General features: G+C 35.8%; 1 protein-coding gene and 1 pseudogene across 7 annotated transcripts in view; one reads left to right on the forward strand and one right to left on the reverse strand.

Annotated features, from left to right (window-relative positions):
• The first annotated feature begins 219 nt into the window (after positions 1–219).
• LOC143650121 (dnaJ homolog subfamily B member 6 pseudogene) lies at positions 220–1,016 on the forward strand (annotated as a pseudogene).
• Positions 1,017–4,875: 3,859 nt separating this feature from the next.
• The window catches only part of IFI44L (interferon induced protein 44 like), a 65,947-nt gene continuing 55,684 nt past the window's right edge, over positions 4,876–15,138 (reverse strand). For 6 of the 7 annotated variants that reach the window (XM_077120520.1, XM_077120519.1, XM_077120514.1 and 3 more), the window contains 3 exons: positions 13,882–13,982; positions 5,811–5,985; positions 4,876–5,649 (listed from right to left, as the gene is read on the reverse strand). In XM_077120520.1, coding sequence (XP_076976635.1) covers positions 5,615–5,649; positions 5,811–5,985; positions 13,882–13,982 — 311 coding nt within the window. In that variant the 3' untranslated portion in view covers positions 4,876–5,614. Of the gene's footprint in view, positions 5,650–5,810; positions 5,986–13,881; positions 13,983–15,138 lie in introns of those variants that run through there. The other variant, XM_077120518.1, reaches the window with a different exon arrangement.

Raw genomic sequence — 15,138 nt, forward strand, 5'->3', positions numbered from 1 at the left:
TATATTTTATGACTATTGATGCAAAAACCCTAAACAAAATACTAGCAAACCAAATCCGACAACATATTAAAAGAATTATAGGAATTACTGCTACTGCCTCCAGCACTACCAGCCATGATGGAGCTGAGGGGAGACCACAGGCCCCACCATCCAGCCTCTCTTCCTTCCTGCTGCTTGCTGCCAACCTCCTCAGGACCTGTTCCAATAATCTGTTAAAACATGGTGGATTACTATGAAGTTCTAGGCATGCAGAGACATGCTTCACTCACAGATATTAAAAAGATATATCGTAAATTGGCACTCATGTGGCACACTGATAAAAATCCTGAAAATAAAGAAGCAGAAAGAAAATTCAAACAAGTAGCTGAGGCATATGAGGTGTTATCAATGCTAAAAAACGAGACACCTATGACAAATGTGGCAAAGAAGGATGAAATGGTAGCAGTGGAGGTGGAAGTCATTTTGACAGTCCATTTGAGTTCGTCTTTACATTCCGTAATCCAGATGATGTCTTCAGGGAATGTTTTGGTGGACGGGACCAATTTTTGTTTGATGTCTTTGAAGACCCATTTGAATAGTTTTTTTGAAATCCAAGAGGCCTCTGTGGAACCAGAAATAGGAGCACAGGATCTTTTCTCTCTGCCTTCAGTGGGTTTCCATCTTTTGGAGGTGGATTTCCTTCTTTTGATACAGGATTTACTTCATTTAGTTCACGGGGGCATGGAGGCCTTACTTCATTTTCTTCAACATCTTTTGGTGGTAATAGGATGGGCAACTTCAAATCTATATCAACTTCTACTAAAATAGTTAATGGCAGAAAAATCACTACAAAGAGAATTACTGAGAATGGTCAAGAGAGAGTAGAAGTTGAAGAAGATGGCCAGTTAAAGTCCTTAACAATAAATGGTAAGGAGCAGCCGCTATGCTTGGATAACAAGTAATTCAGTGCAAGCATTTAACAGAAATGTTAAACTATAACAAGCACCATTTGAGTATTAACAGGAACATTTTTTGAAGGTTTCAAACGAATTCAACTTTCAGTATAAATGTACCTAAAGTATTTATAAACAGCCCATCGAAGCACCTATTTGTCATAGACTTTTGAGTTTATTGTTGGGACCATGTTAATAGGACCATTTTTTTTCATTGTTGTCTTTAAAAATTGTTGTAAATTTCTGTATGCACTTTGCTTTTTTATTAAACTTAATCTAAGGTGAACCGTGATTCTTTAGTAGTGCTAGGACAAAATTGTACAATAGCACTGGCGTGGATCTTGCTTTTTCTATTTTGTTTGAAATGTGAGCCAAGTAGTTTGTTTGCTGCAAAGTTAACATTGCCAGGATGAATCTTCTAAAAAAAAATTTCATTTTTTCCCCAGTATTTAGTAGTGAAAGATATTAATACATTAATAGTGATACATTTCTGGTTTAATATAAATTAAGGATGTTTTCTAGTCATGCATGAATGCTTGCAACTTAGTAGGTTTTGAGAATTTTTAAAATATGTAACATTAAGCTTAGGTTTGGTAAACTTTGTCTTTGTCATTTGCTTACAAAAAAAGAAAATAAATGCTAATGTGTTTGGTGTATTCTTTCATGGATGGCATTTGTAACCTTCTTGTGTCTGTGTATGATTTTTGTGCCTGGGGTTCATGTCATAACTTAGCATTTTATTCTATCCATTATAGGTGGATACAGAATTTCATTATATGTAGACATTTTCTTTGGTCTATTTGGAGAGTATATGAAAATTTTCCTATTTATGTTAAGTAATTCAGCAATTTATTAAATATTTAATTATGGTAACATTTGTACAGGGGAAGGAAGAAACAGATGCAGATTTTGATTTTTAAAAGTATGTTGTTCTTTAGTATATATTAATTGATGTAAGCTCATTCAAGGACAGTATGCATGGTTCATGGATTGATTTAGATGTAAACCAAAATAAAGGTATTTTTTTGTTAAAAAAAATTATACATCATGAGCAAGTGGGATTTATCTGTTTAGCATGCAAGATTTGTTCAACATAAGAAAATCAATTAATATAACACATCACATTAACAAATTGAAGGGGAAATATAACATAATCACCTTTATTGTTGCAGAAAAAGCATTTGACAAAAAACAGAACCCTCTCTTGATAAAAAACATTTAAAATGATAGGAAGAGAAGGAATTCTCTTGACATGATAAAGGGCATATATGAAAAGGCCACAGCTAACATCCTACTTGATGGTGAAAAACTGAAAGCTTTCCCTCTATGATCAGGAATGAGACAAGGATGCCCACTGCAATGATAGTTATTCAATATTTTATTGGGAGTTCTTGCCAGAGCAATTAGACAAGAAAGAGAAATAAGAGGCACCCAAATTGGAAAGGAAGACGTAAACTTTCCTTGTTCACATATGATATGTTCCCATATAAAGAAAAATCCTTAAAAATCCATGACAAAGCTCTTAGAGATAATAAATGAATTCAGCAAAGTGGCAGTATAAAAAAAGATCAATACCTCCAAATCAGTACTGTTTCTATAGAGAAGCAATGAACAATCTGAAGAAATTAAGAAAAAAAAAGATCCATTCACAATAGCAAATAAAGGAATCAAATATATAGCAATAAATCTAACTTAAGTATGTACAGGAGTTGTACACAGAAAAAGACTGCTAAATGAAATTAAAGCCCTAAATAAATGAAAGGATATTCCATGTCCATGCAGTGGAGAATAGATATCATTAACATGTCAATACCCTCTAAAGCAATTTATAGATTCTGTGCAATACCAATCAAAATTAGAACAACCTTCTTTGAAGAAACAGAAAAGTCAATCATCAAATTTATATGGAAGCATCAGGGGCCCCAAATAGCTAAAGCCACTTTGAAAAAAACAAGAATTAAGTTGGAGGACTCACACTTCCAAATCTTTAAATGTATTGCAAAGACACGGTAATCAAAACACATTGTTCTGGCACATAGACAGACATATGTAGACCAATGAAATAAAATTGAGAGATCAGAAATCAATCCTCACATTATGACCCACTGATTTTTGAAAAGGTGGCAAAGACCACTCAACTGGGAAAGAATAGTCTCTTCAACAAATAGTGCTATGTAAGCTGGATTTCCACTTGCAAAGTAAAAAAAAAAAGGAGGACCCCTACCTCACACCATATACAAAAGTCAATCCAAAATGGATCACAGAATTTAATATAAGAACTGGAACTATCAAACTCCAAGAAGAAAACAAACAGAAGCATATTCAGGCAATGGTTTCTTAGACTTTACACCTAAAGCACAAGCAACAAAAGAACAAATTAATAAATAAGACCTCATCAAAATTATAAACTTTTGTGCCTCAAATGATTTTATTGTAACAATAAAATGACAACCTACCCAATGGGAGAAAATATTTTGATACCACATATTCAATAAAGGTTTAACATCCAGAACATTAAAAGAAATACTTCAACTTAACAAAAAGACATTCTGATTTAAAAATGACAAAAGATTTGAATAGACGACTATCCAAAGAACAAATGGCCAGAAAGCACATGATAAGATGTTCAATATCATTAGCCATTAGAGAAATGCAAACAAAAACCACAATGGGATGCCAGTTCATAACCATTAGAATGGCTGCTATTTAAAAAACAGAAAATAACTAGCATTGGAGGAGATGGAGAGAAAAAAGAACATTCATTCATCACTGATTATAATGTAAGTGGTGCAGCTGCTGTGGAAGACAGTTTGGCAGTTCCTACAAAAGCTAAGCATAAAACTACCATTATGACCCAACTATCCCATTACTAGGTATATACCCAAAAGATCTGAAAACAGGTATATGAATGGATAATATCCCACTGATGTTCATAGTGGCATTATTCAAAGCTTGCAAAAGATGGAAACAACCCAAGTGTCCATCAACTATTGAATGGATAAATTAAATGTCCACACCATGGACTATTATTCAGCCATAAAAAGTAATGAAGTCCTGATACATGCAACAACATGGATGAACCTTGAAGAAATCATGTTCAGGAAAATAAGTCAGACACAAAAGGGCAAATACTGTATGATCTCACTGATTGGAAGCAATTAGAAAAAGCAAACTCATAGAGTCAGCACCTAAAATATAGGCTACAAAGGGGTGGGATGGGAAAAGGGAATGGGAAATTAAGGCTTAAAGTATACAGGGTTCTAATTTGGAAAGATGGAAATATTTTGGTAATAGATGGTGGTGATGGTAGCACTACATTGAGGTCACAAATATATATATAGCAATATGATTAAAAAGGGTAAAGTTAGATTGTATATATGTTAAGAGAATATATTTTTTTTAAATCCATGGAACTAAATATCCAAACGTGGATCCCTAAGTTAAACTGTGTGACTTTAATTGATAGTACAATTGTAAAAATGTGCTATGATCAATTGTGGCAAATGTTCCACACCATAACAAGGTGTTGGTATTGGGGTGGCATATGGGAATCCTATATTTTATGCATGATTGTTCTGTCAATCTACAACTTCTTTGATAATTAAAAAAAGGAAAATTAGGGTGCTGGAATATAGGCAATTCTGAAACCAAAAAAAAAAAAAATGTTCCTTTGAAAAAGCTTAAGAAAGTTGGGGAGATAGTTAAGAAGACTTTAGGAAAAAACCTACCAACTGTCTTCTTGGATTTATTTTCTCTACAAAGAGAACCAACTTTGACAGCTACCCAGAGGACTTCAGAATCTTTGGGAGGTACTTGTGCCAATCTCTATTGATTTGACATTTGACTAGTATTGAAAAAAACCAAACCCTTAATTGGTAATTCTGAGACTTTGGAGATATGCCTAGGATTGCTTGAAATTTAATTAATGACATCAGGCACAGGCTCATCAGGGAAGAAACTTTATTATGTTTTCACAGAGATAAAATGTATGCTACTAAGAAACATGGTCTTTAAACTTAAATTCAATTATTTGGTCAATTGCCTTTTTATGTCCAGGTAAATGAAACACTTTCCCCCCTTTAGTTGCATTTTTCCTCTCCCATATGTTTTTATTTTCCTTCCCATGTTTCCCTTCTATAAAGAAAAAGACTTAACATATATGTTACTACTCTGGAGAGTTGGGCAAAAAGAGTAATGGGAGGGGTATTTTTGCTAAGTTCTGTGAATACAAAGATAAATAAAATCCAATTCCTATTTCTCAAAGAACTCATAATCTATGTAGAGAAAAGGTATCTATATACTCATTTTATAGTCATTAGTCAATGTGATCACTACCTTAAAGGAGTTTATATATAAAGTGCTATAGAAGAATAAGAGAACAATTAATTTTGCCTTGGTAGGTTTAGAAAGGTGTCACAGATATCAAATAGTAAATGGGGCAGAAATGGAGAGGGTGTTTTGCATATTTTAGCCCTCTACTGCTCAGGGCTGGTCTTTGGGTTTGAGATATGACTGATTCCATAAGGAACCATCAGTTAAACAGTTTCAGGGACAGAAGACAAAATATGAACAAAAGCAAAAGCAGAAACTGAGGGAAGCTGTCACCAGAGATTACTCTAGTCAAAGATGCCAAAGGTGCCACCCGCTTTGGGCCAAAAGTTTAAGAATCAAAGCAGCTGCCATCACATGCAGACCTCGAACATTCTTGCAATTTCATCTGAAAAAGAAAAAATGAAAGTAGAAACAAAGCACATAGTCTCACATGGCTGTCAGGAATAAGGTAGGTAAATGAGTCCCAAGCATCCACAAAAGGTACAGTTTAGGATTTTTCAAATGGTACTAGTGATTTATGAGAGCAGCAGACAGGGGCCAACTTACCTGTTTTCTCAAGAGGTGAATCTTCTAAGAAGTCATCTGCATTCCGCAACATCTGCCTCACTGCAGAGAGGATCAGAATATCCTTTAAAAGGTCCAGCTCCCACTCTGAAGCATAATTTCTTACCCTCAAAATGTTAGCAATAGGAATGCCTAGCATTCTGTTGACATTCATTATCTGTGGAAAAAGATATCTAATAAGCATAAGTCTGGTTGATTTTAAATACAATTCAAGAAAGAAACAAAAGATAGAGGAGGTGCCAAGAGGGCAGCTTAGCGAGGTGTGGGATTTAGTTCATCCTCCAGAACAGCTATTAAATACACAGGAACAATACAGAACAACTGCTGGCATGTCAGTGACCAGACACACAGCATTTCCCAGTCTGGACAAGCTGGACTGGCTGCAAGCCCCCCCAGAATTGTGAGTTCCCCAAGCCGTGGCAGCTGGCACCCCTCCCCCACTGGCTGCTTCCCAGAGGGGAAAGGAAAGAGACTTTACCAGCAGCAGAGGCTGAGCACAACTAAGCTTCAAGTGAGGAATTAATTCACAAATTCCAACTAATAAAAATAGGCCCCCAGCTCAGGTGAATCTGGTCAAAGCGGCTGTCACTCATTTTTGCCCTGGTGCAGAGGGGGCAGGGCTGACAGAAAAAGAAAAAAAAAAAAAACAGAAGTTTTTGTGGCTGTGTTTCTACAAAGGCTGGGCTACCTTTGGATACAGTGGCAGGGCTTCTCAGGCTACAACTGCCCCAGGGATAAGCAGAAACACGCTTGTTTGAGAGCTTGTCTGGAGCCTGTGCCTTCCCCAAGGGAGGGGTGAGGCCCAAGTCAGGTGGAATCCCTCCCTCAAGGAATTCAGACCCCAGGGCTTGGAAGTTGGAAGCCATTAAAACCAGCCTACAACCTCTCCTCTGTCTCCACCACACCTCCAGCAGGGAGAGTCTGCCAAAGTTAAGGTACCACATTATCTTATGCTGGTGGGACCCACAGGCAGACAAGCACCACATACTGGGCAGGATAAGAAAAACAGAGTCTTTCAACCTGCTGGGTCTCACCCGCAGAGAAAACTGATGCAGGTGACTCTTTCTCCTGACAGGAGGCCAGTTTGGTCTGGGAATATCTGGCTGGGGTGCATACTACCTAAGTAGACCCTCCTAAGGGTGGGAGGAAAGAGGTACCATCCAGGCAAGGTAAGAATCAAGAAAACAAGAACTGAAAAGTTCTGCTCTGTTAAACAAAATCTAATCTAGTGGTCCAGAACAAGCTGAACTGAATCTCAAAGAATAGACAGACAACAAATTCATCCAGCAAGAAAATCCTGGGTAAAAGAAATGAAAACAATCTCCAGAATTGTTGGGACAATTAAGGTAGCATGTATAAAATCCACCCTCAGCGATGCCGGAAACATGCAACATGGCCGCCAGGGCTGAAACAAAGAACAGCCTAAACTATAATCAGCCTTCTTCACGGAAGTAATTGTAGTTCGCGCCTAAAGTTCATGCCAAAAGTACTAACCTACATCTGCCCTCTGCCTTAGCAACAGCAGTCACCAATCCCAAATCATCCCTTTATCCTTATTCACCCAATTAGAGATCATCACCTATTCCTACTAGCTACCCCCTCCTAGAGTATATATATACCTAGCCTTTTCAATAAACTTTTGCAGCTTGATCAGAATATTTGTCTTGCTGCCATTCTTTGCGTCTCTTTGTCCCATGCCATTCTTCCCTCACAGGAGTTCGAGCTTCGGTTGATCATCCCGCGGGCCGGGACAACGAATAAACTAATTAAGGTAGTTAAATGCCTAGATGTCAGCAAAAAATAACAAATCACACTAGGAAAATTGAAGATATGGCCCAGTCAACAGATCAAACCAACAATTCAAATGAGATACAGGAGATGAAGCAATTAATTCAGAATGTTTGAACAGACATGGAAAGCCTCATAAAAAAATCAAATTAATGAATTGAGGAAGGATATAAAGAAGGCAAGGAATGAACAAAAGAAGAAACAGAAATTCTGAAAAAACAAATCACAGAACTTATGGGAATGAAAGACACAGTAGAAGAGATGAAAAAAAAACAAGGGAAACCTACAATGTTAGATTTAAAGAGACAGAAGATAGGATTAGTGAACTGGAGGATGGAACATCTGAAATTCAACAAGCAAAGGAAAATATAGAGAAAAGGATGAAAAAATATGAGAAGAGACTCAGGGAATTGAATGACAATATGAAGCACATGAATATATGTGTTGTGGGTGTCCCAGAAGGAGAAGAGAATGGAAAAGGAAGAGGAAAATTAATAGAGGAAATTATCATTGAAAATTTCTCAACCCTTATGACATACTTAAAATTACAGATCCAAGAAGTGCAGTGTATCCCAAAGAGAATAGATCCAAATGGATGTACTCCAAGACACTTACTAATCAGAATGTCAGAGGTCAAAGAGAAAGAGAGAATCTTGAAGGCAGCAAGAGAAAAGCAATCTATCACATACAAGGAAAGCCCAATACGACTATGCATAGATTTCTCAGCAGAAACCATGGAGGTGAGAAGACAGTGGGATGATATATTTAAATTACTAAAAGAGAAAAATGGCCAACCAAGAATTCTATATCCAGCAAAATTGTCCTTCAGAAATGAGGGAGAAATTAAAACATTCTCAGACAAAAAATCACCGAGAGATTTTGTGACCAAGAGACCGGCTCCACAAGAAATACTAAAGGGAGCACTAGAGGCAGATACAAAAAGACAGGAGAGAGAGGTGTGGAGAAGAGTGTAGAAATGAAGACTATTAGTAAAGGTAAAAAGAAAAAAAATTAGATATGACATATAAAATCCAAAAAACAAAATGGTAGAATAAAGTACTACCCATACAGTAATAACACTAAAGGTTAATGGATTAAACTCCCCAATCAAAAGACATAGATTGAGAGAATGAATTATAAAACAGGACCCATCTATATGCTATCTACAGGAAACACATCTTAGACCCAAGGATAAACATAGGTTGAAAGTGAAAGATTGGCAAAAGATATTTCATGCAAATAACAATCAGAAAGAGCAGGAGAAGCTATACTAATATCCAACAAATTAGAATTCAAATGTAAAACAGTTAAAAGACACAAAGAAGGACACTATGTATTAACAAAAGGAAAAATTCAACAAGAAGACATAATAATCATAAATATTTACACTCCAAGCCAGAATGCTCCAAAATACATGAGACAAACACTAGAAAGAGAAATTGCCACATCTACCATAATAGTTGGAGACTTCAATTCCACACTCTCATCAATAGTCAGAGCATATAGACAGATGATCAATAAAGAAAAAGAGAATTTGAATAATACAATAAATGTGCTAGATATAACAGACATTTATACACATTACACCCCACAACAACAGGACACAAATTTTTCTCAAGTGCTCATGGATCATCTCAAAGATAGACCACATGCAGGGTCACAAAGCAAATCTCAATAAATTTAAAAAGACTGAAATCATACAAAAAACTTTCTCAGATCATAAAGGAATGAAGTTGGAAACCAATAATAGGGAGAGCGTCAGAAAATTCACAAATACGTGGAGGCTTAACAACACGCTCTTAAACAACCAGTGGGCCAATGAAGAAATTACAAGAGAAATCCATAAATATCTTGGTACAAATGAAAATGAAAACACAACATATCAAAACTTATGGGACTCAGCAAAGGCAGTGCTAAGAGGGAAATTTATTGCCCTAAATGCCTATACCAAAAAAGAAGAAAGGGCAAAAATTGAGGAATTAACGGTCCACTTGGAAGAACTAGAGAAAGAACAGCAAACTAACCCTAAAGCAAGCAAAAGGAAAGAAATAATGAATATTAGAGCAGAAATAAATGAAATTGAGAACATGAAAACAATTGAAAAAATCAACAAAACCAGAAGTTGGTTCTATGAGAAAATCAATAAGATTGATGGACCCTTAGTAAGATTGATAAAAAGGAGAAGAGAGAGGATGTAAATAAATAAGATCAGAAATGAAAGAGGAGACATAACCACTGATCCCACAGAAATAAAGGAAGTAATGATAGGATACCATGAACAACTTTATGCTAATAAACTAGATAATGTAGATGAAATGGACAACTTCCTAGAAAGGCATGAACAACCAACATTGACTCAAGAAGAAATAGATGACCTCCAGAAACCAATCACAAGTAAATAAATTGAATCAGTCATTAAGAAGCTCCCAAAAAAGTAAAGTCCGGGACCAGATGGTTTCACATGTGAATTCTACCAAACATTCCAGAAAGAATTAGTACCAATCCTGCTCAAACTCTTCAAAAAAATTGAAGAGGAGAGAAAGCTATCATTCCCATCATCCTCAATGGGGAAAAACAGCTTTCCCCCTAAGATCAGGAACAAGATAAGGATGTCCACTATCACCACTGTTATTCAACATTGTGTTGGAAGTTCTAGCCAGAGCAATTAGACAAGAAAAAGAAACACAAGGCATCAAAATTGGAAAGGAAGAAGTAAAACTCTCACTGTTTGCAGATGATATGATACTATATGTCAAAAACTTCGAAAAATCTGCAACAAAACTACTAGAGCTAATAAATGAGTACAGTGTTACAAGATCAACACTCAAAATTCTGTAGTGTTTCTATACACAAGTAATGAATAATCTGAGGGGCAAAGCAAGAAAAAAATTCCATTTATAATTGCAACCAAAAGAATAAAATATTTAGAAATAAATTTAACTAAAGAGACAAAAGACCTATACAAAGAAAATTACAAGAAATTGTTAAAAGAAATCACAGAAGACCTCAATAGATGGAAGGGCATACTGTGTCCATGGATTGGAAGACTAAATATAGTTAGAGATGTCAATTCTACCTAAATTGATTTACAGATTCAATGCAATACCAATTAAAATCACAAAAACTTATTTTTCAGAAATAGAAAAGCAAATAACCAAATTTATCTGGGAGGGCAGGGTGCCCCAAATAGCTAAAAGTATCCTGAGAAAGAAAAATGAAGTCGGAGGTCTCACGCTACCTGTATTTAAGGCATATTATGAAGCTACAGTGGTCAAAACAGCATGGTACTGGGATAAAGATAGATATACTGACCAATGGAATCGAATAGAGTGTTCAGATATAGACCCTCTCATCTATGGACATTTGATCTTGGATAAGGCAGTCAAGCCAACTCACCTGGGACAGAACAGTCTCTTCAATAAATGGTGCCTAGAGAACTGGATATGCATATGCAAAAGAATGAAAGATGATCCATATCTCACACCCTATACAAAAATTAACTCAACGTGGATCAAAGAACTACACATTAGATCCAAGACCATAAAACTGTTAGAAGAAAATATAGGGAAATATCTTATAAATCTTATACTAGGAGGTGGTTTCCTAGACCTTATAGCAAAGCAAGAGTATTGAAGAAATAAATAAATAAATGGAAACACCTCAAAATTAAACACTTTTGCGCAACAAAGAACTTCATCAAGAAAGTAAAAAGACAGCCTACACAATGGGAGACAATATTTGGAAACAACACATCAGATAAAGGTCTAGTATCCAGAATTTATAAAGATATTGTTCAACTTGACAACAAAAAGACAGCCAACCCAGTTACAAAATGGGCAAAAGACTTGAACAGACACTTCTCAGAAGAGGAAATACAAATGGCCAAATGACACATGAAAAAATGCTAAACTTCCCTGGCTATTAGAGAAATGCAAATGAAAACCACAATGAGATATCATCTCACACCCACCAGAATGGCCATTATCAATAAAACAGAAAATGACAAGTGCTGGAGAGGATGTGGAGAAAGAGGCACACTTATCCACTGTTGGTAGAAATGTCAAATAGTACAACCGCTGTGGAAGGCAGTTTGGCAGTTCCTCAAAAAGCTAAATATAGAATTGCCATATGACCTGTCAATACCATTGCTTGGTATCTACTCAGAGGACATGAAGGCAAGGACACAAATGGACATTTGCACACCAATGTTTATAGCAGCATTATTTACAATTGCCAAGAGATGGAAACATCCAAAACGTCCATCAACAGACGAGTGGCTAAACAAACTGTAATATATACATATGATGGATTGTTATGCAGCTGTAAGACAGAATAAAGTTAGGACATATGTAACAACATGGATGGACCTTAAGGACATTATGCTGAGTGAGACTAGCCAAAAACTAAAGGACAAATACTGTATGGTCTCACTGATATGAACTGACATTAGTGAATAAACTTGGAGAATGTCCCAACAGAGACCATTTAGGAGAGAGAAAGAGGGTAAGATATTGGGTAATTGGAGCAGAAGGGATACAGATTGTGCAACAGAACTGATTGTAAAAACTCAGAAATGGAAAATGGATAGCACAATACTACCTAATTATGTTAAAACACTGAATGAAGCAGAATGCGAGAATGATAGAGGGAGGAGGCTGGGGGCACAAATGAAATCAGAAAGAAAAATAGACGATAAAGACTGAGATGGCATAATCTAAGAATACCTAGAGTGTATAATGATAGTGACTAAATGTACAAATTTTTAAAATGTTTTTGCTTGAGGAAGAACAAAGGAATGCCATTACTGCAGGATGTTGAAAATAGGTGGTAATTAATATTTTAAAATTTCAACTTATGTGGGAAACTAAAGCAAAAAATGTTTATTTGGTATGAAATTGATATTTTAACTAGTGCATTTCCTAATATAACTCATGTAGACAACTTAATTGAACACCAGAAGTACATAGAACCTTGAGTAGGGCATGAGATTTTGTTGGTTTCTCCAGAGTGATGCCCCAATAAATCCCAGAGTAATTTGAACAGTGAATAAAACAGTATTTGCAAAGTCTGTTTGCAAATGGTGAGAAAGGGGGAAAATTCAACTTCCTCAAGTTGAATCCTTGATCTTCTCACAAGCTGTGTGGACAACCAAAGCTATAGGCTGAGCCCCCAATCTTGGGGTTTGTTCATATGAAACTTAACCCTACAAAGGATATGTCAAGCCTACTTAAAATTAGGCCTGAGTCAACCCCAAGAGAACCTCTTTTGCTGCTCAGACGTGGCCTCTCTGTCTCCAGCCAACACAACAAGAAAACTCACTGCCCTCCCCCTGTCTATGTGGTACATGACTCCCAGGGGTGTGGACCTTCCTGGCAACGCAGGACAGAAATCCTAGAATGAGCTGAGACTCAGCATCAAGGGATTGAGAAAACCTTCTCAACTAAAAGGGGGAAGAGCAAAATGAGACAAAAAAATAAAATTTCAATGGCTGAGAGATTCCAAAGTGGAGAGGTTATCCTGGAGGTTACTCTTACACATTAATAGATATCACTTTGTTAGTCAAGATGTAACAGAGAGGCTGGAGGGAACTGCCTGAAAATATAGAGCTGTGTTCCAGTAGCCATGTTTCTTGAAGATGATTGTATAATGATATAGCTTTCACAATGTGACTGTGTGATTGTGAAAACTTTGTGTCTGATGCTCCTTTTATCTACCTTATCAACAAATGAGTAAAACACATGGAATAAAAATAAATAATGGGGGAACAAATGTTAAAATAAATTTACATTGAAATGCTAGTGATCAATGAAGGGGAGGGGTAAGGGGTATGGTATGTATGAATATTTTTCTGTTGTCTTTTTATTTCTTTTTCTGAATTGATGCAAATGTTTTAAGAAATAATGATCATGAATATGCAACTATGTGATGATATTGTGAATCACTGATTATATATGTAGAATGGAATGATCAAAAGTTAAGAATGTTTGAATTTGTTTTACATTTTTTTTTAAAATTTTAAAATATATTTTAAAAATTCAATATATAAAAAAACAAAAGAGCAATGGCTTAATAAATTTTCTTCAAAGTATAATTATAATTCAGATAATTATAGTTTTAAATTAGAATATAAGCATGAATTAATCTAGCAATGATCTAATTCTTCTTTCACCTGTGAATATGTTGTATATATACATACACATACATATACACATAGTATGATTGTGATACTCTTGCAATAGTATCTAGTTAAAACAGTGTTCTTTACCTGGTTCTGATAAGTTGAAGATTTATTCATGTTTAGAAAGTTGTCTTGAAGAATTTCATCACAATTATTCACTTTAGTAAGTAAGGCCACCTGTGCTACACCTATATTAAATAGATAAATAAGTTATTTTACATTATAAACAGCAATGTGTCATCAAAGTTAGCTAAATGTGTATGAAAGAGGCTTCCTGTGGGGTGATTTTAAGACTTAGAGAATGAAATATTCACAATAAATCTCAATATGGGGACTGAAATTCTAGTAGGAGAAATGATCTTCATCCAACATGAGACATTACTTCAAAATGTAACTACATTCACACTAAATTACAATAATCCATTTTCCAGTCAAATGGTGTGTTTTAAAGTGGTTAGGGGAAAAGAAATGATTTCTGGGCCTTGGGTATAGCCAAGGACCCCCAAAAAGAAAGGAAGGAGGCAGGTTATGTTATGTGAAAGCATTTATAAAAGCAAACTGCATTGATTTCACAGTTTTCCCTTAAACTACAGATTGGATGAGCAAATCACATTCCACTTCTAACTGAATCAAGGCTCTGCTTTTCTAGAAAAAAACTGTAAAAATAGACGTGGACTTCCAGTCAATAGTACCACATCTCTCCAAGACTGCTTTACTAGAGTTTTTAGCTTTTCTTCCTTCCAAAATTCTTGGGCCTGTGGTGATTCTCATTCTCAAATGATTGTCCTTATTGTCTTCTCTTCATTCAAGCCTCAGAAGAACAACTAGCAAAATTAGTTAATTAAGATGTGGTCTCTGGTAGATGGCAGTTCTCAACTGGCATGTATTTTTCAACCTCTGTAACAATGCGATTCTTCTGTTTCAAGTCAAAGCAATGTCTTCTTGGGGATCTAAAGTCAGCACAGTTAGATGAATTGGGCACTAACTCAGTAGAGTTATATGGATTCGGCACAGCCAACAGCATGGCATGTCACCATATGTCCTTGAAATAACTCACTTAGCACTTCTTTTCAGGCTCAGACTTATCCCAGACTCACCATAATATTAGAGTTGTCAATGATTATATTTTCTTATATACTTACATTTGACATAGCTAATATTTATTACAATCTTGAGGTGCAGAAGTTACTGTCCTCATTTAACAGTTTAGAAAGCTCAAGTTCAAGGCATGTACACTAACCTTCGCAAGATCCAAGTTCATAACTATTGAAATATGTAGGTTTACACAGCCAATAAAGGCCATGCTTTGTATAATAAACTGTACTACTTTCTCCAGTAGCTAAA

Source organism: Tamandua tetradactyla, chromosome 11 (assembly GCF_023851605.1).
Source record: "Tamandua tetradactyla isolate mTamTet1 chromosome 11, mTamTet1.pri, whole genome shotgun sequence".
In the NCBI taxonomy this organism is placed as follows: domain Eukaryota; kingdom Metazoa; phylum Chordata; class Mammalia; order Pilosa; family Myrmecophagidae; genus Tamandua; species Tamandua tetradactyla.